This window comes from Cherax quadricarinatus, chromosome 96 (assembly GCF_038502225.1).
Source record: "Cherax quadricarinatus isolate ZL_2023a chromosome 96, ASM3850222v1, whole genome shotgun sequence".
Lineage (NCBI taxonomy): Eukaryota > Metazoa > Arthropoda > Malacostraca > Decapoda > Parastacidae > Cherax > Cherax quadricarinatus.
The window spans coordinates 9,137,273-9,160,299 of record NC_091387.1 but is presented as its reverse complement, the minus strand read 5'-3'; the positions used below and the strand labels follow the sequence as shown (position 1 = coordinate 9,160,299).

General features: G+C 39.7%; 1 protein-coding gene across 2 annotated transcripts in view; it reads left to right on the top strand.

Moving 5' to 3' along the window:
- Positions 1-23,027, top strand: part of LOC128701709 (oxysterol-binding protein-related protein 3) — a 347,084-nt gene that overhangs the window by 209,233 nt on the left and 114,824 nt on the right. Inside the window, exons 14-16 of one of the 2 annotated variants that reach the window (XM_053795569.2) lie at positions 3,669-3,689; positions 12,352-12,527; positions 15,998-16,210. In XM_053795569.2, the coding sequence (XP_053651544.2) occupies positions 3,669-3,689; positions 12,352-12,527; positions 15,998-16,210 (410 nt within the window). The remainder of the gene's footprint in view (positions 1-3,668; positions 3,690-12,351; positions 12,528-15,997; positions 16,211-23,027) is intronic. The other variant, XM_053795571.2, reaches the window with a different exon arrangement.

Sequence of the window (23,027 nt, the reverse complement as noted above, 5' to 3'; positions counted from 1 at the left end):
AATATCGTTAACCGGAGGTCCACTGTATTATTATTATACAGCATCTCCTTGCTTGGCGATGTACTCGTTTACCGACTCCTTGGACTTACGACAGGCTCTTTGACCAGTATTCATACTTAAATGATGTATATTAGAGCAGATTTCCTCTATTCTGCTTTTCAATATACGGTACACTATTGTATAAACATTTAAAAATGTACCAGAAATGTTATAAATGGTGCAGAGGTGACATTAAAACAATATCAAAGATGGTTGACACAAACCCACTACCATTATAGCGATGAATTTGTTGAACGACTTGGTCTGAGGAACAGAACTCCATCGTTAAGTGAGGAGAAGTTCCCAACATGATCGTAAGTTGAAGACTACTTCCTATATTATGAATACTATACATAATTCAGACTCTCCACAATGTGCTTGTAAGTTGAGGACTTACTGTAGATGATTATGATGAGTATATTGAACACTTAAGTTGAGGACTTACTGTAGATGATTATGATGAGTATATTGAACACTTAAGTTGAGGACTTACTGTAGATGATCATGATGAGTATATTGAACACTTAAGTTGAGGACTTACTGTAGATGATCATGATGAGTGTATTGAACACTTAAGTTGAGGACTTACTGTAGATGATCATGATGAGTATATTGAACACTTAAGTTGAGGACTTACTGTAGATGATCATGATGAGTGTATTGAACACTTCTCGATGTTCAGGGTTAGCCCATGTGTGGACGGGAAAACAGCATTGGAAATGAAATTGTAGATTTTGATTGCATTGCCATTCATTTCAACATCATTTCCATCGCCGTTTTCTTGTCTACATGTGAGGTACCCTTGAGCATATATGGTGATGTATAACAACTGTAGAAGTGTCTTCCATGTGTAGGGTAATGAATAACTGAAGTGTAATGAACACTTGCCAATGCTCAGTAATAAACCCCCTGGAGACAGAAACTCAGGAGGATGATTGAACTGTATATTTCATACCCTTTCTGGGGTCCTTTTCAGTAGATAAATAAATGAAAGGAGGACATGAAAATACTTAGGCAACCTTCTTTATATATTCATGTTCTCATTTCACTTATGTTTCTACTGAAGAGGATCCCAGAAAAGGATCAAAATACAGCCTTTCCTCACTTAGCGATGTACTCATTTACCAACGACTCGGACTTAGGATGAGCTCTCTGACCAGTATGCATACCTAAATAATGTACGTATATTAGAGTTGATTTCCTCTATTCTGTTTATTACAATATACAGTACACTACTGTATAAAAATTTAAAAATATACTAAAAATATTATAAATGGTACAAAGGTGACATTAAAACAATATCAAAGATGGTGGACATAAACCCACTACTATTATAGTCTGCTCCTCACTTAGTGATGAATTCATTTACTGATATAGTCTTAGGAATAGAACTCCATCATTAAGTGAGGAGAGGCTGTATACAGATCAGTTACCGTATTTTATGGCAAACAAGATGCTCCGGTGTTGAGGACCCCACCCCTCCCCCCATTCTGAAAAAAGGTAAATGGTACTTTGGCCTCCAAGATGCTGGGTAAATTTCTGAAATTTTTTTGGGAAAAAAAATAGCTTATTCAACGACACAAAACACAGTAATTTTTTGAGTCTCTGTCTCCATGTGTGTTATTGAGCATGTAAGGTAATGAGGATAAGTGAAATAAACATTTGTCTGTACTGGAGGGTAGTCCACATGTGTCGATAAATAGTTCAGCGAACTTACAGGATTTATGAATTAGACACCTGTGCAACACTTGTGTATATTGTTGAAATGTTTTGCCAACCAGTGGCTTCTTCAGTCCAGTGCAGAGAAAAGTGGAAGATGAAGAGGACGAGTTTGAGGTAATCAGGCCCTCAGCCTGGAGTCGATGTGATCAGTGCATCAATCTTGAAAAATGTTGCATATGTGTCTAATTCATAGTCCACATATAGACTGGAAAATACCAGTTGAAATAAAACTGTAAAAATCAGGGAATGGGCAGAGCTCGAACCCATGGCTGAGGACTCTTAAATTTGACAGACAGGTTAGTGTGTTAACCTCTGAAGAACAAAAAGTCACAATACTTTGACTGGAAGAATACATAAATAACCCACACATAGAACAGTCGCCGCTTATGATGGCGTTTCAGTCCAAGTTGGACTAAAATGTCATCATAAGCTTCTTTCTCTCTCTCCTGTGTGTGGGTTATTTGTGTATTGTTAACCACTGGCCTGTTAATTTTAGGACTCGCCTGACATGGGTTTGAAACCCACACATTCTGTGATTTGTTTGCAGTCATGTTATTATGAGTTAAGAATGTAGATTTTGGCTCCGTACTGGGGTACTCTTCAGCAAAATGAAGGCCCTGATTGGAAGTCGAAATTTACATTTTCATTACTGTTAGGTAACAGGACATTTGCAACTAATGTGATATTTTATTGTGGCAACGTTTCACTCTCCAGGTCCTTGACAAAGCTCCTGGAGAATGAAATGTTACCACAGTAAAATGTCACATTAGTTGCACTTGTGTCCTTTTACTTAACAATTTTCATTATTGTTTTCCAATGTGCATGTGAACTACCATTCAGCATGTACTCGCGAAATCGTAATGACACGATTGCAAACAAACTTTACCACGGGCAGGGATAGAACCCGCGATCAGAGAGTCTCAAAACTCCAGACCGTCGCATTAACCACTGGTTGTCCAGTGGCTAACGTGGCAGTCTGGAGTTTTGAGACTCTCTGATCGCGGGTTCTATCCCCACCCGTGGTATGGTTTATTCAGCATGTAGGGTGACATGTAACCAGTGTACAGATGTCTTCCATATGTAGCATCAGCAATGCTCACCTGTGATAATGTTGTATGTAAAGTTAAGCACTAGAAACTAGGTCTGTTTAGAAGATAAAAGTTGTACAAACATTTGACAATAAGCAATAAAATCTTGGTGCTTGTAGTGTATTTTGATCCTTAATTGTGATATAGGAAAGATTTACAGTGAACCCTGGATATAATGGAGTAATAAGGGATTGTCCAAGTGATTTTTAAATTGGAATAAGGTACAGGTCGGCTGTCACTAATCGCTAATCCAGTTCCATCACTAATCTGGCAATAATTTCAGCTAGTGTAAGTATCGCACCTATGTCATGAGGTGCCTACTGAGTGCAGTTAACTTTATCAGATCAGTACATGAGTCTGTTAAGGAATTCAATAGTCCCAATGATGCTGGTTTAATGATGGTTGACCTGTAAATAAATTAGATTAAACACTGAAGTTTTCTACTGTATACCTAATATAGTATTGTACACACAGTTTATAGTTATTGGGATAAACAATGAAAATAAAGGAGCATAAAAAGTTACAGTATTGTGACTGGAATAATATACAAATAACCTGCATACGGGAGAAAGAAACGTATGATGTTTAGGGCCAAGTCGGACCAAAATGTAGTCTGAGTTTCTTTCTCCTATATGCAGGTTATTTGTGTAAAATAAAGGAACTTAAAATATAATGTATGAAGTAGATATTGTCCATTATTTTGAAAGTCGATTATATCGAGGTTTGTTATATCGAGGGTTTACTGTATTTGAAGTTTCATAAGAGATTCTTGACACAACAAATAATTTTTATCAATGTCTGTTTTCCTGTTTTCTATAGTGGCTGACAGTGAGGACGTCAGTAAGTGTACTCTGTAATAATGTACAGTAGTTTAGAGCACTTGTAATGCTTCACTACCTTTGTGCAAATATATTTTGTTTATTTTGATATGTACTAAAGTCTCGTATGAGCATGAGCTTTCATGAAGAGGGGTGCTTTGATGTTGGGAAATGGCTCTTGATCCAAGGAATTGAAGCTATTGCTCTGTTGGTTCGGATCAAAGAATTGAAGCTATCCTTCTGTTGGTTCAGACCTAGGAACTGAAGCTCTCCTTCTGTTGGTTCAGACCAAGGAACTGAAGCTCTCCTTCTGTTGGTTCTTACCAAGGAACTGAAGCTCTTCTTTCTGTTGGTTCTTACCAAGGAACTGAAGCTATCCTACTATTGGTTCAAACCAAGGAATTAAAGCTATCCTTCCATCAGATCAAACCTCATTACCTTTTATTTTGTAGGTGCTGCATAACCCCTCTGGGTTTAGCGCTTCCCTGTGAATATAATAAATGCAAACCTCCGCTTTGCACAGTCATAAACGAACACCTCTCACTCACTCTTGGCACAAACACTCGCAATATCTCACCAGGCTTCCAACACTTGCTTATAATGGGCATTTAGTAACTAGCTCACAAGATTGTAATAACACTATTATAAATAAACCACAGTATGGGTGGCATTATAACCCATGGCGAGTGAGTCACAAACTCCAGGCCAGTGCATAAGCCACTGGGTCAGCTGGCTACAGTTCATCCAACTAGGTATATTTATACACCATAGGGAGGTTAGCATGCGCCCCACTTTGACCACAGTGGCATACCTGGAGAGGGTTTCAGGGATCAGCGCCCCTGTGGCCATGTCTCTGACCAGTGTGGCCCATGCTAACTTCCCTATGTTATATAAATATACCTAGTTATTGCCTTATTAATCTTAAATTAGTCTTAAGTTTGCCCAAAATGCTCTGCATATATAGGGGCTCTAAGTATGTTCACCAAATTGTTACACTCCTTTGCACAAACAGGTATCATGCTAAAATAAACTTGTCATTGTCAGCCAGTTGGCCCAGTGGCTTACTCACTGACCTGGAGTTTTACAACTCACTTACCATGGGTTCTAACCCCCCACCTGTAACGTGTTTTTTTTCTCACATAATAATTATTTGTTTTAACACACCAACTGTCTACCACCAAGGTCTGGTGACTTGAAAAAGATGAAACACTTTAAACATTCGTCAGTCAGTCTCTTGCCAGAGCCTTGCTGACATCACAGTTCTAATGACTGTTAGAACTACGACATCCCCACCCGTCCTTTCACTCAAATTCAGCATTTATTTGCACACAATGCATCATTTATATTTAAACTATCATATCTGTGCATCTCTGGCAAGACAGTGATAGTGTGAATGATGGTGAAAGTGTTTCCTTTTTGGGCCACCCTCAGTGGGAGACAGGAATAAGTGACACTTGAATGCATGCAGAAAGCCCTTGATTACGCAGAGCATTTTGAGCAAGCTTAAGCCTATCTTAAGAGTGACTGATTTCTGGGGCCCCCAAAGCTTGAACTGTTGGGGGAGAGGGGGGGGGGGTCTTTGCAACCCCTTATGCAGTAGATCCAAATTTTTAAGCAATGTAGACTGAAGTCGCTTTTGGGGCCCCTCTGAGATTAGGGTCCCTGAAGCTTAAGCTTCATTACTTTCATAGTAGCGCTGCCACTGCGGCCTCGTACATGACTCTCACTCATTAATCCTCACCGTAATGAGTATTATGAGCAGTGTTGGACAAATGTAATGAGTAGTGTATAAGAATTAGTCTGCCTGAAATACACTGCATGTTATTGACTTTCCTTTGTGCTTACCGTATTTTATTACATGTAAACTACATTTTGTATACGTACTACACACAAAAAAAAATAAAGTTTGTTGATATGATGCAGGAGAGGCTGGTGGTGAAGAGAATAATGAAAGAGTGTGAGTGTGTGTGTGTGTGTGTGTGTGTGTGTGTGTGTGTGTGTGTGTGTGTGTGTGTGTGTGTGTGTGTGTGTGTGTGTGTGTGTGTGTGTGTGTGTGCATGCGTGTGTGTGTGTGTGTGAGCCTGTGCATGAGAGTACATGAATTTGTGCAAGAGAGTGTATGTGTGTGTGTGTGCGCACATGTGTATTTGAGTGTGAATGAGAGAGAAGGAGAGGGAAAATGAGTGAGAGAGAATGAGTGGGAAAATGAGTGACAGTGAGAGAGCGGGAAAATGAGTGAGTGAATGAGAGAGCCGGAAAGTGAGTGAATGAGAGTGCGGGAAAGTGAGTGAGGTATGCTTGTCCCTGTACTTACATCATCTCACAACGCACTCAACACATCAATAAGGAAAAGGAGAGGAGAGTATAATGTAAAGAATATTGTAGACCTCTTCTTTAATTAACATAAATACATAAATTAAATAATATTTAATACAACTTGTAATAAAAAGAAGACTGTTAAATGTAAACCATAGAATACAAATTCTTTGGAAAACATTAACTGAAATTTGATATTGTCTTTACCTTTGATATCCCTTTAATGAGTTGCAATTTTTTTTTTCTGCTCCCAGAGCTTGGCCTTAGGCCAGGCTCGTTTGGTGCTAGCCTGATCAACCAGGCTGTTGCTGCTGGGAATGCATGATTATAGTATGAGTTTCTATGGAATAGGCTTTGAGCACTGAACATTGAACTTACAATGAATTTTCAGGACTGTATTAACATTATAAGATGGGGTCCCACTGTACTGTACTGTTACCGAGATTAAGTTGTTACTTTAATGTTAATTGGACAGAGAAAAATAACCCCTGGTTCAAAACTGAGTTTTCATCGTAGCACTCTATTTGTCAAGAACTTTATGCCTTTATTTCTATATTTTTGGACAATCTCAGGAAGATCTGTATTGTAGTACAGTGCTGTATTTACATACAGTGTATAACATATTTCTAAATAAGTTAGAGGCTCTCCTTACACACCTGTTTTTACAGTAAACAATCGATTTGATGGATCTTAATTTACTGCACTTAAGAAATAGTAAGAAATTTGTTTGATCGATTGATTAAAAAAAGTCTGTTGGTTGCAGAACAGTCGTTTTAGTGTTGGTCACATCAGAGCGCTCACATCTCTTCATATGTAACCACTGTCAGGCCTCATATTTCATGCACATGCACTTGTGCTGCCATCTGGTGGGCCTGATTCAATTTCAAGCTGGCTGCACCAGATACTGTTTCATTCTCACTACCTCCACAGACACACTAGTATCAAGATCCTTCCCTCCTAGTTCTCTCACAAGCCCTCGTCCTGGCGTGGGCTAGTTCCATCCAGCTCCTGTGTACCACATACCCAGTAAATTTCAATCTCGCCTCCAAAGACTATTATTCCACCAGATACCTCAACTTTCCTGGATATACAAAATAAATTTTACTGACCACCCGCTGTCGTCTTTTTTAGTCCATTAAATTTAAGTTTACTAAATCAAATTGAAAATTTTATTAATTTTTATGCAATACAAAGATAATGTACTTTACATTTAATAAAACATTATCTTTTTTTTTAACGTATTGGCCGTTTCCCACCAAGGCAAAGTGACCCAAGAAAGAACAAATATTTCCATCATCACTCACTCCATCATTGTCTTGCCGTTAGGCACAAAAGAAAACCACTAGAATGCAATGCATTTTGAGCAGACTAATTCTACCCCTTAAAGACTACCTCAGAACCAGTTTGTATGCTTTTCATTATAATACAGGAAAGAGTAAGGTTATGAGGATAAAAAGATTAGGTGATGAAAGATTGGATATCAGATTGGAGGGAGAGAGTATGGAGGAGGTGAATGTATTCAGATATTTGGGAGTGGACGTGTCAGCGGATGGGTCTATGAAAGATGAGGTGAATCATAGAATTGATGAGGGGAAAAGGGTGAGTGGTGCACTTAGGAGTCTGTGGAGACAAAGAACTTTGTCCTTGGAGGCAAAGAGGGGAATGTATGAGAGTATAGTTTTACCAACGCTCTTATATGGGTGTGAAGCATGGGTGATGAATGTTGCAGCGAGGAGAAGGCTGGAGGCAGTGGAGATGTCATGTCTGAGGGCAATGTGTGGTGTGAATATAGTGCAGAGAATTCGTAGTTTGGAAGTTAGGAGGAGGTGTGGGATTGCCAAAACTGTTGTCCAGAGGGCTGAGGAAGGGTTGTTGAGGTGGTTCGGACATGTAGAGAGAATGGAGCAAAACAGAATGACTTCAAGAGTGTATCAGTCTGTAGTGGAAGGAAGGCGGGGTAGGGGTCGGCCTAGGAAAGGTTGGAGGGAGGGGGTAAAGGAGGTTTTGTGTGCGAGGGGCTTGGACTTCCAGCAGGCATGCGTGAGCGTGTTTGATAGGAGTGAATGGAGACAAATGGTTTTTAATACTTGATGTGCTGTTGGAGTGTGAGCAAAGTAACATTTATGAAGGGGTTCAGGGAAACTGGCAGGCCGGACTTGAGTCCTGGAGATGGGAAGTACAGTGCCTGCACTCTGAAGGAGGGGTGTTAATGTTGCAGTTTAAACTGTAGTGTAAAGCACCCTTCTGGCAAGACAGTGATGGAGTGAATGATGGTGAAAGTTTTTCGTTTTCGGGCCACCCTGCCTTGGTGGGAATCGGCCAGTGTGATAAAAAAAAAAAAACTTTTGCTATCTCTCTTTTTTATAATAAAATAATTAAAATTTACCTCTCAGTAACCTGTGTCTAGTTTTAAGTAGTGTGTAAATATAAATATTAGAGTACCAGAAAGGCTTAGGCATGTTAGTGGCTTTCTTTGTAATTAACAATATTTCATAATGTGTAAATCTTGCATTGTCAACGACACGTACACAAAAAATAAAATTTTATTTTTATTTTTTATTTAACTTTGATTTTAATTTGATAATGATTTAATTTTGATTTTGATTTGAGTATGGTTTAATTTTGATTTTGATTTAATTTGATTTAATTTAATTTTGATTTGATTTGATGCACATTCACTAAAATGTAGTAATGTGCGCTTTTATTTTCACGAGTTTAACAAATCAAGAGCTTTCGTTTAGAATTAGTAAGCTTAATATAAGTACAGTGGTACCTCGAGTTCCTAACAGCTCCCAACTCGAACAATTATGTAAGTGTTTTTTTGTAAGTGTTTTTGTAAGTGTATTTTTGGGGGTCTGAAACGGACTAATCTAATTTACATTATTCCTTATGGGAACAAATTCATTCGGTAATGGCACCCGAACAGCCTTCTGGAATGAATTAAGTTCGTAACTTGAGGTACCACTGTACATGCTCATCTACATTGTGCACCAATATTAGCCAAGAGGCACATTATTTTTTTTTTTTTATGATCACTGGTTGGTATTTAGTATGTTTAAATGATAATACCTTGGGTACCTGTTGATTAAATATTGCTTTGACAATTGTGGTACATTATTAAATTATTGATTTTCAGATATACGTAATGTACTCCTAGGGGCAGCACCAGTAACTACATCAACCCCCAATAATAATAATAATAGTAATGATAATAATGATTATGATGAAAGTACCACACAAATAATCTGCACATGGAAAAAACTTGTGACATTTCAGTTTGACTTGGACCATTAACCATTAATTAACTAGTCCATTGGACTAGTTAATTAATGGTTATTGGACCATTAGTGTGACCACACTAATTGACCATTAGCTAGTCACACAGTGTGATTAGTTAATGGTCCAAGTCAGACCCAGATGTTGTCATAAGTGTCAGTCTCCTATGTGCGGGTTATTTGTGTATTGTTCCAGTCACGGTGTTGTCTTTTTATTCTTTAATGAAAATTCTTCAAACGGTTCCTCTAACACATGCACATGCGCACACGCGTGCGTGCACACACACACACACACACACACACACACACACACAAACACATCAAGAAATTAGAGAAAGTGAAAAGGTTTGCAACAAAGCTAGTTCCAGAGCTAAGGGGAATGTCCTATGAAGAAAAGTTAAGGGAAATCGGTCTGACGACACTGGAGGACAGGAGGGTCAGGGGAGACATGATAATGACATACAAAATATTGCAAGGAATAGACAAGGTGGACAGAGACAGGATGTTCCAGATATGGGACACAGACACAAGGGGTCACAATTGGAAGCTGAAGACTCAGATTAGTGAAAGGGATGTTAGGAAGTATTTCTTCAGTCATAGTTGTTAGGAAGTGGAATAGTCTGGCAAGCGATGTAGTCGAGACAGGAACTATACATGGTTTTAAGATGAGGTATGATAAAGCTCATGGAGCAGGGAGAGGGAGGACCCAGTTGCGGTCAGTGAAGAGGCAGAGCCAGGAGCTGAGTCTCGACCCCTGCAACCACAATTAAGTGAGTACACTCACACACACACACACACACACACACACACACACACACACACACACACACACACACACACACACACACACACACACACACACACACACACACACACACACACACTTACTCTCTCACTAAGCTCCCTCAAAAGTTTTGGAGCTGCCCCTGTGTACTATATTTTCTCTCACATATTTAACATTTTCTTCCCTTATTTTGCAAAATTTAAGCAGCATGGAATGCATGTGAGAGAGCCCTATATCATTCAAACCCTGTCACCCCCATGCTAGTTTCCTGTAATTTTATCTGCATCTTTTTTTTAGTAAAATGTGCAGCTTAGTATTACAGTCAAGCACTGAAAGTTTTTAGATGGAGGTATTCTGATCTTGTTCAGTTCAGAAGTTCGGTAGAATCCCTGTGTCCATGGATTAGGTTTCCATGGTTTCATTTATCCGAAGTTTACTGTGGCCTGACAATAACCCTTAATTTTGTTTAATAATTGCTCCAGAGTGGGAAAAGTGGTCATGGTGGCAGTTCTTCAAAGTCTAAGAAAAGCCGTTAAGTGCTTCCCATCAGTGAAAAAAAAATGCTAAATCTTAACTTACTGTGTGTAATTTGTCAAGTGAACTTTATCATAAGTATGTATGTAAACGGAAAACAACTTAAAGGGTTTAGGTATCCATGGGAGGTCTTGGAACATATCTCCTGCGGATATGGGGGACTACTGTATTCTAAATCTGAACAAGTTCTAGCAGTGTTAGGTAAATGGACGCAAATGCAATTAATGTGACATTTTATTGTGGCAACGTTTCACTCAGAGAGCAAAACATTGCCACAATGTCACATTAGTCCATTTATCTAAACATTTTGTCAATAATTCTACCATTATTACAAGTTCCAACAACTTTTCTAACCTATTCTAAATATGTATGTGGGAAAGTTTGAAAGAACAATTTCTTTGGCAAAACATTGCAGCGCATATCAAACATTGGAATGTAAATGTAGTCAGTGTTTGACTATAATAGATAGTATAGATTCCTATAAAATTTGTGTGCAGGAGGGTCCCGCTTATACAGTAAGTTAGGTTCTGGTCTACTGCTCTAAAGTGAAAATCAATGTAAAGTGAACCATTGCCTCTTTTCACTTTTAAATGTACACCTACCATCCGACTTACGACCGAGTTCGGTTCTGAGAAACCGGTCGCAAGTCGAAATGGACGTAAGTCGAACTTTACTACTGAATATCAGCAAAACATTTTTGTAATGACTTTATTTTATTGTTTTATTTTGGTATTTCATAATTTACTTTACTTTTTATGTTGTTAGTACTGTATTTTATACTGTAAGGTTTAGGATAAACACTGTGTACAACACAAATAGTTGTTTATTTCCCTGAAATTTGGCATAAAAAACACGGTCGTAAGTCAAGTGGTCGTAATTCAAGCAGGTCGTAAGTCGGATGGTAGGTGTATATAAATGCCTGATAACATGTTTACACTGTCATATATTACGTGAGCAACAGAGCTAGGCCTAAAAAATGCATATACAGTACACACATTACTTGCCTTTAACCCGTAAACGGTCCAAGCAGATCTACGTTCACGCGTAGTGCTACAAACGTAGATCTACGTTTTTTTTTACACATTTTCAAATATAACAAAAAAAAAGTAGATCAGAGTTTTTTACACATTTTCAAATGTAGAAAAACAAAAAGAAGATCTACTTTTTTTACATACTTTCAAATGTTGAAAAAAACGTATGTATACGTTTGGACCGTTTACGGGTTAAATACTGTGGTACTTAGCTTATAGTGAGTGGTGAATACATATACAGTGGACCCCCGGTTAACGAACTTTTTTCACTCCAGAAGTATGTTCAGGTGCCAGTACTGACCGAATTTTTTCCCATAAGGAATATTGTGAAGTAGATTAGTCCATTTCAGACCCCCAAACATACACGTACAAACGCACTTACATAAATACACTTACATAATTGGTCGCATTTGGAGGTGATCGTTAAGCGGGGGTCCACTGTATTTATTGTAGGAAGTCTAAATAAATGAAGAATGGGTGTAATTGAAAACCGCTGCATTAGCAAAATGCCATAAAGTGAAGTGCTGTATACAAGCAGGGCCCCGCCTATATTAGTGTTTGCCTAGTTGAGAAAATGCAGCTGAAGACAATATAGCATTTTGTAAAGATTGATTTTGGGGAAAAACATACACTGTTGCAAGATGACTTAATAATGACCACTTGTGAGGATGACAATGGTACAGAGACTTGCGCAATAGACCGAAACATTGATAAATTAAGTACATCTCGTCTTATGTATTACAGCAGCAGAAATTGAAGAAGACGGCAAGTGTTTCACGGGCCGCAGAACACGTCTTCCCGCCCCCAAGCCTCTCACCGAAGACTTCTCTGTCTGGAACTTTTTATACAAAAATATTGGCAAGGATTTATCCAAAGTGTGTATGCCAGTTACTTTAAATGAACCTCTCAATATGCTACAAGTAAGTTATATATTCAAACATCCTAATATAGTTTAATATAGTACTTAAAATGAACCTCTGTTTGTTTTAAGTAAGTTATATTCTCAAATGTCTTAATATAGCCTAATAAAGTATTTTAAATGAACCTCTTAATATGCTACAAGTGAGTTGTATTCTCAAAGAATCCTGAAACTTGGTAATAATGGTAGAATTGCCAACAAAATGTTATGTAATGGACACAGACGCAACTAATGTGATATTTTATTGTGGCAATGTTTTGCTCTTCAGGAGCTTTGTCAGGTTCCTGGAGAGCAAAACATTGCCACAATAAAATGTTACGTTAGTTGAATCTGTATCTATTTACCTAACAAATCCTGGATCCCTGTCTTTCATCCATTATTGTCCTTGTTCTTGTTCCATCCTTCCTTCAACTCTTATTTATTGCTAAAATAATAATAAACTTTTTTTCTAAAAGTATATGTGCAGATATTTTTGTATCAATACATGTACCTAGCTTCATCTTTAATATACAGTAGTACCACCGTATCAGCGGGTCCGGTTTCTGCGGTCTACCCTGGCCCAAAAATAACCCTTAATTTTAACCCTTCGACTGTTTTGGTCATATATATACGTCTTATGAGCCAGTGTTTTTGATGTATTAATACGCCAAAATTCTAGTGGCTTCAGATCAAGCGGGAGAAAGCTGGTAGGCCTACATGTGAGAGAATAGGTCTGTGTGGTCAGTGTGCAAAGTATAAAAAAGAATCCTGCAGCACACAGCGCGTAATGAGAAAAAAAAAACTCCAACCGTGTTTTTAGATGAAAACGCCAAACTTGAGGTGTATTTTCGTATAGTATTTATGGTTGTATTCTCATTTTCTTAGTCTCATGTCTTAGAAGGAAAACATATTACAGACATAGAGATGATGTTGATTTGTTTCACAATGAAAAGGACTTTGAAATTGAGCTCATAGTAGCGGAAATGTTGGATTTTTGCCGATGTTCAAGTAAACAAATGACGTCACCATCCAGTAAGTGTCCAACTAACCATTCTAATACGGAGTCATGAATGGGTTGACATTATTTATACAATTATTACAATAATGCAGTAGTCTGCATAACAGTAAATCTTCTATTTTTTGTGAATAAAAATTCAAAATAGAAAGCAAGAGTAATATAAGAGAGGCCTAGAGACATGACTAATGAACAGAGAAAATGTTTTAGTACCAAGAATGTCTGCATTGTTCATTCTGGACCCTATTTTGAAATTGGCATCTTTTTTAATCTGCATGAAATTGGCCAAATTGCCAATTTCTGACCACTTTATTGGGTAGTTGAAGTCAGTAAATAGGCAGTTTCTTGTACTCAGTTGATAGAACAAATGGAGTACTAAAGAAATAACTATGAGTTTGGTTGACTGAAACAGTGGAATTGGCCGAAAATAGGGCTCAAAGTGGGCAAAATTGCTGATGCGTATGTATCACTGAGATCGCTAACTTTGCAAGAGCGTAATTCCATAAATTTTCTATCAGATTTCGTACTTTTGGTGCCATTACCATTGGGAAGAAATCCTTTGTCATTTCATAAGAAAAAATAATTTTTTTTTTTTAAATTTTTTGCGACACAGAGAAACATTTTAGGATTTGGGGTCACGGCAATTAAAGGGTTAATAATAATATCTTTATTTAGTACAAGTACATGTACAAGGTATACAGACCATAGTTGACATCAATGACATACTACTATATAGATCTCTCTTGTTATGCTGAGCATTTCCTGCAAATTATGTCAGTTTTGTCCCAGGATGCCACCCACACCAGTCCACTAACACCCAGGATGCCACTAACACCCAGGTACCCATTATTACTGATGGATGAATATAGACAACTGGTGTAAAGAAACACGGCCAGTGTTTCTACCCCCGCTGGGAATCAAACCCAGACCCTCGCTGTGCAAAGCGAGAGCTTTAGCCACTAGGCCACGAGGCACCATGCTTTAAATGACACCAAAGCACAAAAGCAGTAACAGTGACAGTTCTTCAAAGCCTAGGAGAAGTCGTGAAGTGTTTCCCATCAGTGAAAAGGTGTTACTTCTCCACTTACTGTGCTTAATTTATCAATTAAACTTATCATAGGTATGTATGTAAACAAAAAATTACTTAAATATAGGATTTGCTAGGGTCCGCAGTTTTGGGTATCCACGTTTGGTCTAAGAATGTATCCCCCGCGGATACGGGGGTCCTACTGTATCTCTAATTTGAATTTGTGTTGAAGAACTAAATCCCTTCAATATTATATAAACTAAGTATTCTTCTTATGTTCTGTATGTCGCATTTTCTAATATAGTTTTAAGGCTGACTTTAGTGCCTATTTACCCTATTTATCCTAATTGTGTACTGTACAGTATGCCATTTTATAGGAATCAAGTTGTTTGTAAACACTGTGCAGTAAACAAAAAGGCAGTACAATGACTGGAACAATACACAAATAACCCACACATAGGAGAGAGAAGCTTATGACAACGTTTTGGTCTGTCTTGGACCATTTACAAAGTCACACTATATGTACTGGCTCCCTCTATCTTTTGTGTTAGTGTGACTCTGTAAATGGTCCAAGTCGGACCAGATCATCGCCATAAGCTTCTCTCTGCTATGTGAGGGTTATTTGTGTAGACGTTTGCAATTATGGCCAAAATCCTCTGGTTAAACTGTACTTTTAATCCTTTTATATTCAATGTATTTGTATACAGTAGAGTAGTTTAAATGTTTTTGTTTTTTTTTCCAAATTCTTAACATTATTTTGACGTAACTTACTCTGACAGTCATCCCCTATTAGTTCCTTATATCAAGGTTTTAATCTGTCAGACTGTTAAAACCATAACATAGTGGGTTATTTACATGATATTTTGCAATATGTTTTTCTGTTTTCTCAAGTATATATATATATAGGAGATACTCCATGGGTAAGTGGAGAAGAATCCTTCCTCCATAAGCTGTGTGTGTCATAAGTGGCGACTAAAATGCTGGAAACAAGGTGCTAATAACCCCTTATGCTGTATAAATTACTAACTGTAAAGAGAAGAAAAGTCTTTTAAGGGTTTCTTCTTTTTTCAAGTCGCTTGCTAAGGTGGGAGATGTCCGGTATGATGAAAAAAATAATATAGGAAATACAGTTTTTTTTTTTTCTTTTTTTCAACACACTGGCTGTATCCCACTGAGCTCAGTTGGCCCAAAAAGAAAAAAGTTTGTCTTTTTAACTTTAGTACTGTATACAGGAGAAGGGGTTACTAGCCCCTTGCTCCCAACATTTTAGTCGCCTCTTACAACATTCAGGGCTTACTGAGGAAGACTTCTGTTCCACTTTCCCTTGGAGAACTTTTTTTTTTTCCAATAAAATTAAAATATTTTTGGTAAAAACATTCATTTAGAATAAGTGCCCAATTTTATAGAGCCATATAAAAAATGTGGGCACTAAATTTGCTTTAACTTTCAGAGGATGTGTGAAGAACTGGAATACAGTGAACTGTTAGACAAAGCTGCAGGTTTGGAAGATGCCGGAGACCGCATGGTTCAAGTAGCAACCTTTGCAGTCTCCTCGTATGCTTCATCAATATACCGTGCGGCTCATAAACCCTTTAATCCTCTACTTGGAGAGACCTATGAGTGCATCAGAGAGGATAAAGGCTTCAGATTTGTGGCTGAACAGGTAACAGACTTTGAGTCCTGGAGGTGGGAAGTACAGTGCCTGCACTCTGAAGGAGAGGTGGGGATGTTTGTAGTTTTGAACTGTAGTATTCATCACTGGCAAGACAGTGATGAAGTGAGTGATGGTGAGTGTTTCTTCTTCTTTTTTTGGGGGGGGTCACCCTGCCTCAGTGGGAGACAGCCGGTGTGTTAAAAAATAAATGTCATATAAACTGGATTTAATCTGCTTTTTACTTTCTTATATCACATTGACCATTTTCCGACAAGGTTGAGTGACCCAAAGAATGAAATTTGTTCACCATTATTCATTCAGTAGCTGTCTTGCCAGAAATCATTTTGAAGTCCAGTCAGGCCTCCATATTTTGCACCTTGCTGCCTTTGCAGCTGTGCTGCCATCTAGTGAATCTGGTCAAGTCTAGAGCTTAGTGCATCACATACTGTTTCACTCACTAGAGTGATGTTGATCAGGCCAAAGGTCACATTCTTTCACTCTCTCACCAGCCTACAACCTGACATGGGCCAGCACCAAACATTCGCTTCGTACCTGTTTCTACAGTAGATGTCAGGCTCGCCTCTGTGCCTATGACTTACTCCAGCATTCTGTTAATCTCACAGTACACTAGTGCAGGTGCCGATGGTAACAACTACAACAATTTCCCACCAAGGTAGGGTGACCCAAAGAAGGAAACTCAGTCCACCATCACACATTTCATGGCCATGTAGCTGTAAGTGCCTAGGCATAACACTTCAGATCTCTCAGACTGAGCATTCACATCCATTCTTTAGTACAGGCAGCAGACACCAAATAATGTGTAGGCTCTAATCCACCTTTACCCACTTTCCAACCCTTCCTAGGACAAGCCCTACCCCACATTCTCTCCATCTCTGATTTATATACCTCCTTAGTCATTATATTTTGCTCTATACTCTGTGTGCACCCTCTTAATTATGCTCTTGGTAATCCTACACCTAATCTAAATGCTCTGAATTCTCTGCATAATATTCACATCACACATTACCTTCAAACTCAGTGTCTCCACTGCCTCCAGCCTCCTCCATGCTTCATATAACATTGTTAGCACCACTATATTCTTGGACATTCTCATTTTTGCCTCCATAGGTAAAGGTCCCTGCCCCACAGATATTTCAACACAGCAGGGACATTACCAGAAAGCCTTGGAGACAGGGTACACTAACAGGTACTGGATGACTTACACACAATTTGGGGAGAGATCAAGAAACTTCTAAAGGACTTGCATATATCAAAGGTAATAGGAACTGACAGGGTTTCACCATGGATTCTGTGAGAGGAAGCAGAAGCACTTGTCAGAATCACTAGCTCAGATCTATATATCAATCGATACTGGACATTTTCCAAAGATCTGGAAGATAGAAAATGTAGTCCCTATATCCAAGAAAGAAGACAGACATGAAGCTTTAAATTACAGACCACTTTCTATGATACGCATACCATGCAAGGTATTAGAACCCTTACTGTTTCTGGTTAATGTGACTGACTTTCCAGATGGAATTGAATCAGATGTATCCTTGTTTGCTGATGATGTAAAACCAATGAGAAGAGATTCAGATGAAAGGGAAAGGCTCTGAATGGACCTGGACAAACTGTTGGGTTAATTTGGTAAGCAGTTGCTTGAATTCATTCCCATTAAATTCAAGGTTATAAAGATTGGGAAAGGGCAAGAAGACCAGACACAGAGACTGCAGACTGTGCTGTGTTCACCTAGGGGTGAACATAGCACCCAGTATAACACCAGAGGCTCATCAGCTGAAGAACCTCTGTATTCAATGCTCATCTGGCAGGAATCTCAACAAAGAGTCATTCCAGGCCCTTTTTACAACATATGTCCAGCCCATTTTGGAGTACACAGCAACAGCATGGAACCCACACCTGAGAAAGCATGTTGGTGGCCCGGTGGCCTGGTGGCTAAAGCTCCCGCTTCACACACGGAGGGCCCTGGTTCGATTCCCGGCGGGTGGAAACATTTCGACACGTTTCCTTACACCTGTTGTCCTGTTCACCTAGCAGCAAATAGGTACCTGGGTGTTAGTCGACTGGTGTGGGTGGCATCCTGGGGGACAAGATTAAGGACCCCAATGGAAATAAGTTAGACAGTCCTCGATGACGCACTGACTTTCTTGGGTTATCCTGGGTGGCTAGCCCTCCGGGGTTAAAAATCTGAACGAAATCTTATCTTATCTTATCTTACAATAAGTGCAGGTGTTACAATAAGACTCCATGGGGAAGGGCAACAGAATTCTTCCTCCGTAAGCCATGCGTGTTGTAAGAGGCGACTAAAATGCCGGGAGCAAGGGGCTAGTAACCCCTTCTCCTGTATACATTACTAAAGTTAAAAAGAGAAACTTGTTTTTCTTTTTGGGTCACCCTGCCTTGGTGGGATATGGCCGGTGCATTGAAACAAGAGAGTTACAATAAGTACGAGGTGCTGAGTTGTATGAGCTATGAGGAGAGGCTAATGGAATTTAATCTAACAACATTGGAAGACAGAACCAGGTGAGATATGGCTGCAACATACAAAAATTCTCTGGGGAGTTAACGGTAGACAGGGATAGGCTGTTTGAGGAACAGGTACTGTGACACTGCTGGAAGTTAAAGGCACATCACTATCAGCACTGTTCCATTACATCACCATCAACACTCACTATATCACTATCAGCACTACCTGTAATTACATCACTATCAACATTTTCATTGCATCACTCTCACCACTTTTCTAATACATTTTTTTTTTTTTTTCAACAAGTCAGCCGTCTCCCACTGAGGCAGGGTGACCCACCGAGGCAGGGTGACCCACCGAGGCAGGGTGACCCACCGAGGCAGGGTGACCCACCGAGGCAGGGTGACCCACCGAGGCAGGGTGACCCACCGAGGCAGGGTGACCCACCGAGGCAGGGTGACCCACCGAGGCAGGGTGACCCACCGAGGCAGGGTGACCCAGAATCCCCAAAAAGAAAATACTTTCATCATCATTCAACACTTTCACCACACTCACACATTATCACTGCTTTTGCAGAGGTGCTCAGAATACAACAGTTTAGAAGTATATACGTATAAAGATACACAACATATATTACTATATTTCATTAAATTTCAATATTAAATTTTTTTTTTTTTTTTCAACAAACCGGCCATATCCCACCAAGGCAGGGTGACCTAAAAAGAAAAAGAAAGTTTCTCTTTTTTAATTTAGTAATGTATACACGAGAAGGGGTTACTAGCCCCTTGCTCCTGGCATTTTAGTCGCTTCTTACGACACACGTGGCCAACGGAGGAAGAAAAATAATATATCCCCTGTAAAAGACAATAATTCAGTTAATCTTAATCTTTGGCGATTATTGTACAGAGGATCGAGTGTTCACCATAACTACACCTGAGTGACTTCTTTCTTTCAACAAACCATCCATATCCCACCGAGGCAGGGTGGCCGAAAAAGAAAAACGAAAGTTTCTCTTTAAATTTAGTAATGTAGACAGGAGAAGGGGTTACTAGCCCCTTGCTCCCAGCATTTTAGTCACCTTTTACAGTGCGCATGGCTTATGGAGGAAGAATTCTGTTCCACTTTCCCATGGAGAACCTGAGTGACTTAAGCGTTATAATTAGCTTGTGAAGACTATTATGCTTTTGTATATTATATACGAGAGTTGACTCTCAGATCAACACTCGTCAAGATATAAGCAGCGAGATGACTGCTGTGGAAGAAGAGATGGATGTCTAGTATATAGGGCACCTACCATCTAGTTCATCCTGTACCAGGATGAACTGTAGATTATCCTTGATAAAACACCTCAACCATTTGGTAAATATGTATTGTAGAATGACTAATGTTAAGGATCTACCCATGGAGCCATGGTTAAGACCAGGTCAGGGTATGTTGTTGACCATAAGCTTCTCTGGGGGTGGCAGCCATATTGTGACTGTATTGTTGCATGGACGGAATTCTACTGTATTATGACTCCGTGGGTTTCGGTGTATGGTGGACCCTTGGTTATCGGCTGTTCCTGTTATTGGCCAACTCGGTTATAGGCCAGTTTTTCGGCTTCCGGTTATTGGCCAGTTTTTCGGATACACAAATAACCCGCACATAAAAGAGAGAAGCTTACGACGATGTTTCGGTCCGACTTGGACCATTGACAAAGTTACACTAACAGAGGTGGAGCAGGACAGCTATATATAGGCAGGAAGAGGTGGAGGTAGTAGTAGTAGTAGTAGTAGTACAAGAATTGTATATAATACCGACAAGATGAAATTAAGACACATGCACAACACCCGGGCATCCCCATCGTAGACGTTTCGCCTTCCAGCCAGCCACTGGATGGCGAAACGTCCACAACAAAGACAACCAGACACCGCACATGTGTCTTAATTTCATCAGTAGTTGTAGTAGTAGTAGAAGAAGAAGAGGTAGTAGTAGTGGTAGTGGTAGAAGTGGGAAATACTTCGAGACTGTTCTTCTTCCTACCCTCGATGTGCAACCTTCACTCTGGCTCCGCTATGTGGATGACATCTTTGCTCTGTGGCCTCATGACTCCAGTCTCTTCCAACCTTTTCTTGAAGCTCTTAATAATCTTGCCCCTTCCATAAAGTTTAAAGCTGAATGGGAATCTAATTCCTTGCTTCCTTTCCTTGATGTCCATGTCCACCGCTCAGATACAGGTTTTTCCTTTTCCGTTTACCGTAAACCTATGCACAGTGGCATGTACATTCACTACTTTTCCTATCATGCTTCCCCTGTCAAGAAAAGTGTTCTTATCTCCCTCTTTCTCCGTGCCCTCCGCATCTGTGACCCTCAGTTCCTTCCAGCAGAAATTTCCACTCTTCATAATTCTTTCTCCCATCTTGGCTACCCTTCCCATTTCATAGACTCTGCCCTCTCACGTGCTAAACGCAATTTCTTCTCTCCCAAACTCTCTACTCATGGGAACTCTCCTATCCTCTGCCTTCCCTACATTTCCTGTCTTTCTAATCTCAACAATTCTCTCCGTCCCTTAGACATCAAGCTTACCTTCCGCCAGACTAACACTCTTCGCACTAATCTCGTTCATACCTCTCCTCCCTCTACAGATGTTCCTGGTGTCTACTCTATTTCTTGCTCCTCCTGTCCTCTTCAATACTTCGGAGAAACTGGTCGATCTCTTTCTGACAGACTTAGGGAGCACAGAAATAGTGTTAGGCTTGCTGACACTAACAATGCTCTTTTCTGTCACGTCAGAGATCATAGCCATCCTATTGACTGGTCTTCTGCTAAAACTGTCTTCCCTACTTCCAACTCGAACAGTCGCCGTCTAGTTGAATCCTCTATAATACACAACTTTCCTTGTATGAACCTTAGTCCTGGCTTCGTCTCTGTAGATGCCTTCCTCTCCCACTACATTGTAAAATGCTCCAAACTTCAGAACACCCGTGACTTAACCTGAATCCTCATTTTTTCTTTTTTTCTTTCTTTTTCTTCCTCTTCCCCTTTCCTCTTTCCTTTTCTCCTCTGGGTTGTCTTTCTCTCTCCTGTCTCGTGTTTCTGTTCCTTCTTCATTTATTTTATTTTATTTCACCACTTCCCCTTTCACGCACCTCTGTGCGCTTGCTCTCCCTCTGTGGGCATCTAGCTCTCTTGCAGTGCTCCCCTTCCTTTGTTTTTGTTTTTGACTGGCTCGTCATCCTTATTTCCCACTTCTACCACTACCACTACTACTACCTCTTCTTCTTCTACTACTACAACTACTGATGAAATTAAGACACATGTGCGGCATCTGGTTGTCTTTGTTGTGGACGTTTCGCCATCCAGTGGCTGGCTGGATGGCGAAACGTCTACGATGGGGATGCCCGGGTGTTGTGCATGTGTCTTAATTTCATCTTGTCGGTATTATATACAATTCTTGTACTACTACTACTACTACTACTACTATTACTACTACTACCTCCACCTCTTCCTGCCTATATATAGCCGTCCTGCTCCACCTCTGTTAGTGTGACTTTGTCAATGGTCCAAGTCGGACCGAAACGTCGTCGTAAGCTTCTCTCTTTTATGTGCGGGTTATTTGTGTATCTTTGTGTATGTAATTGTAAGAGAGTTTGAGAGCGACATAGACTTATACAGTAACCAAAATGACACTGCTAGAACCTGACACCAAACTCTCTTCAAGTCTGGACGTAATTCACAGAAAACAGCAGTGGAAAGTCAAGCACTTACAAGCACAAGGCATGTATCGTAGTGAGATCAAGAAGCCTCAGTAACATTCGTGTTTTGATCAGACAGTGCAATGAGCTAGAGGAACCAGCACTAAAGGACCAGATGGAGAATGGATCTGGAAGAATAGCAGCCCAGGAACTGAATGAGGGTATGGAGACTGGAAGTTAGTAGGACTCCAGAACCTCGCACATGTATGGAGGCTGAAGGTAGTAGGATGGATTGCAAGGATTTTCAGAGCAAACATAAAACTGAGTGTTTTAATTTCAGATGGTGACATTTTTGATGTTTCAGTAAAGGGAGGTTCCTCGATTAGCGACGAATTCATTTACCGACGTAGTCTTAGGAATGGAACTCCATTAGTGAGATCAGTCTTAGGCTTAGTGAATCTGTTAGTCGACAGTGTAAGAGATAAAGTAGCAGTTTAACCCCCTTCACCATCCGTGCCATAGTTCTATAGCTTAGAAGTCAGTGTCCATGCCATAGCACTATGCCAAAATTCTAGTGGCTTCAGATTTAGTGCAAGGAGGCTGGTAGGCCTACATCTAAGAGAATGGGTCTGTGTGATCAATTTGTGCAGTAAACAGAAAAAATTGG